Source organism: Malaclemys terrapin, chromosome 1 (genome assembly GCF_027887155.1).
Source record: "Malaclemys terrapin pileata isolate rMalTer1 chromosome 1, rMalTer1.hap1, whole genome shotgun sequence".
NCBI lineage: Eukaryota > Metazoa > Chordata > Testudines > Emydidae > Malaclemys > Malaclemys terrapin.
Genome location: NC_071505.1, coordinates 238,675,506 through 238,677,814, shown reverse-complemented (window position 1 = coordinate 238,677,814; position 2,309 = coordinate 238,675,506). Strand labels below are relative to the sequence as shown.

Genomic DNA, 2,309 nt, shown 5'->3' with positions numbered 1-2,309 from the left:
TTTTGTGTGTGTGATGTTGTTGTCGGTCCCCCTCCCCCTTTCCCTTTCTCGCCTCTCTTCCTTTCCCTTACTGTTGTGACTCTCACTGCACACTTGTTTGCAGTCCATGGTGTGGGGGCGGCGTGTCGGAGTTCACGTTGCCGACCTGGGAGTAGACATCGTCGGGGGTCTGCTGCTGGATCCCCGGGGGGGTCATCCTTTTCTCTTTCTGCCTCCGATTGCAAAACCAAACCCTGACCACCTCCTTTTCCAGCTGCAGACTGTCCGCTAGGTTCGTAATCTCCTGGGCGGAGGGCTTGGGGCATTTCAGAAAGTGACTCTCCAAGGCCCCCTTGACACTCACCTCGATGGAGGTCCGCTTCTTCCTCTTCCTGCCCTGGGCTGCGATCTTGTCGATGCTAGTGGGGCTGCCCGTGGAGGAGTCGGCTTCCTCCAGCCACTTGTTCAACAAAGGCTTGAGCTTGCACATGTTCTTGAAGCTGAGCTGCAGAGCCTCAAACCTGCAGATGGTGGTCTGGGAGAAGACGTTCCCGTACAGGGTGCCCAGGGCCAAGCCCACATCTGCCTGCGTGAAGCCCAGCTTTATCCGCCGCTGCTTGAACTGCTTAGCGAACTGCTCCAGGTCATCCGAGGTCGGCGTGTCCTCATCCGAGTGGGGGTCATGGCTGTTGACCCCGCCGTGGTGCTGCTGGTGGTGCTGATGCTGGTGGTGGTGGTGATGGTGGTGGCTGGGGTGATCCCCCAGCTCTGGCGTGTCTCCCCTCACCAGTCCCGGGTGCACTAAGCTCTGACTGCCAGGGGGAGGGCTCAGCATCCCGTTCACCGTGAACCCCCCCGGCTGGGAATAGATGAGCGATTGCTGCTGCTGTCCCCCGGCCATGGACGGGAGGTGGGCGGCGGTGGTGGCTCCCCAAGCGCCCGGGTGGCCCTGGTGTGGGGGACCCAGGTGGGGTGGCCTGTGGTGCAGCGCCGTGCCGCCGTGCAGGTCGTCTCGGCCGGAGTTGCCTTTCACATCGGGCTGCTGCTGCTGCTGCTGCTGCTGGGGGCTGCCGCTCATCCCCACCGGGCTGGTGGACCAGGGCGAGCCGGCTTCCACGGCTGCGGCGGCGGCGGCGGCGGCAGCGGCGGCTGCATGAGGCAGGGCTGTCACCCACTGGTGGGCATGGCTCAGCATATGGCCGCCGTTGCTAGCAGCCATTGCTCCCTGCATGAAGTCACTTTGGACCATTTTGACGGAGGGGTCGCCCCGGTAGCCGCCGGAGACCGAGGTGACGGCGACGCTGCCCGGCTGCATGCCCCCTCCTCCCGAGTCCGAGTGCACGATGGAGCCGGCGGACAGGATGCTGTTGCTGGGTAGGTAAGGGTTAGAAGCCGCGGTGGCCATTCCGCTCCCCCACCCCCCTGCCTGCTGGCGTGCCACCAATCCGCACAACTGGGGGCTCTTCGGCTCCCTTTGTCAACACCCTCTCCCGGGAACTCGCGCTGCTCCGCAGGCACCGGGGCTCGCCTCCTCGCCAGCCGCTTTGGCTTGTGGCCCCGATCTCCGTTCACCTGTTAACGCCCGGGCTGCTTCTTTTTGCAGGAAGACAAAAAAATTAAAAAAAATAAAAATCAAAGCTCAAAAAACAGGGGAGGGGGGGGGACACAACGACGAGCCCCCTTCTCCTTCTCCCCGTCACTCCCTCAGGAGCACATCTCGCCCTCGCAGCCTGCCCCTGCCGGAGCGAAACTTTTTCTTCCCCTTCCTCCTGGAAGGCTTTGTGCGCGCGGGTGGCTTTTCTCTCGCGCTCCCTCTTTTCGCTCTCTCCCTGCTCGGCTCCTGGCTCTCGCCTCCTCCTCCTCCTCCTCTTCTCTTGCCAAGTTTGGTCGGTGTCCTAGGAAAACTTCCTGGGCTGAGGATGGTGGCGGCGGTGCTGGGGATGCTGCTGCTGCATGTCTCAAAGTTGGGCTCTCGCAGGAGCACTTTGTCCCCTTTGAAACGCAAGTCCCTTTGGAGCCTTCTCGCTGGAGGCACGGGCTGGGTGAGACATCTTCCCTCCCCCCTGCCCCCCTTTTGGGCAGTTTAAAAAAAAGAAAAAGAAAAAGAAAAAAAAAAAAAAGAAAAAAGGAGGGAGGTTGAAAGACGGTTCTCCTTCCCTTGCAAGGTTGGTGGTTAATTCCAGCAGCGGGCTGCGGGAGGAGGAGCGCCTGGGCAGAGAGGTGTGCGTATGTGTGTGTGCATCTAAGGGCTCCTTGGTACACTAACTCCAGTGGGGGAAGTTGGCTGCTGCCAGGCTTGCAGAGCGTGCCCGGGTGGTGCTGGGAGGAGA

General features: G+C 61.6%; 1 protein-coding gene across 1 annotated transcript; it reads right to left on the bottom strand.

Moving 5' to 3' along the window:
• Nucleotides 1-2,309, bottom strand: POU3F3 (POU class 3 homeobox 3). Its single transcript, XM_054010304.1, has one exon. It carries the CDS (start codon nucleotides 1,382-1,384, stop codon nucleotides 83-85), a length of 1,302 nt encoding a protein of 433 aa, XP_053866279.1. The 5' UTR covers nucleotides 1,385-2,309; the 3' UTR covers nucleotides 1-82.

Coding starts and splice junctions, on each gene's coding strand:
- POU3F3 (XM_054010304.1), bottom strand. CDS start 1,384: ATGGCCACCGCGGCTTCTAACCCTTACCTACCCAGCAACAGCATCCTG.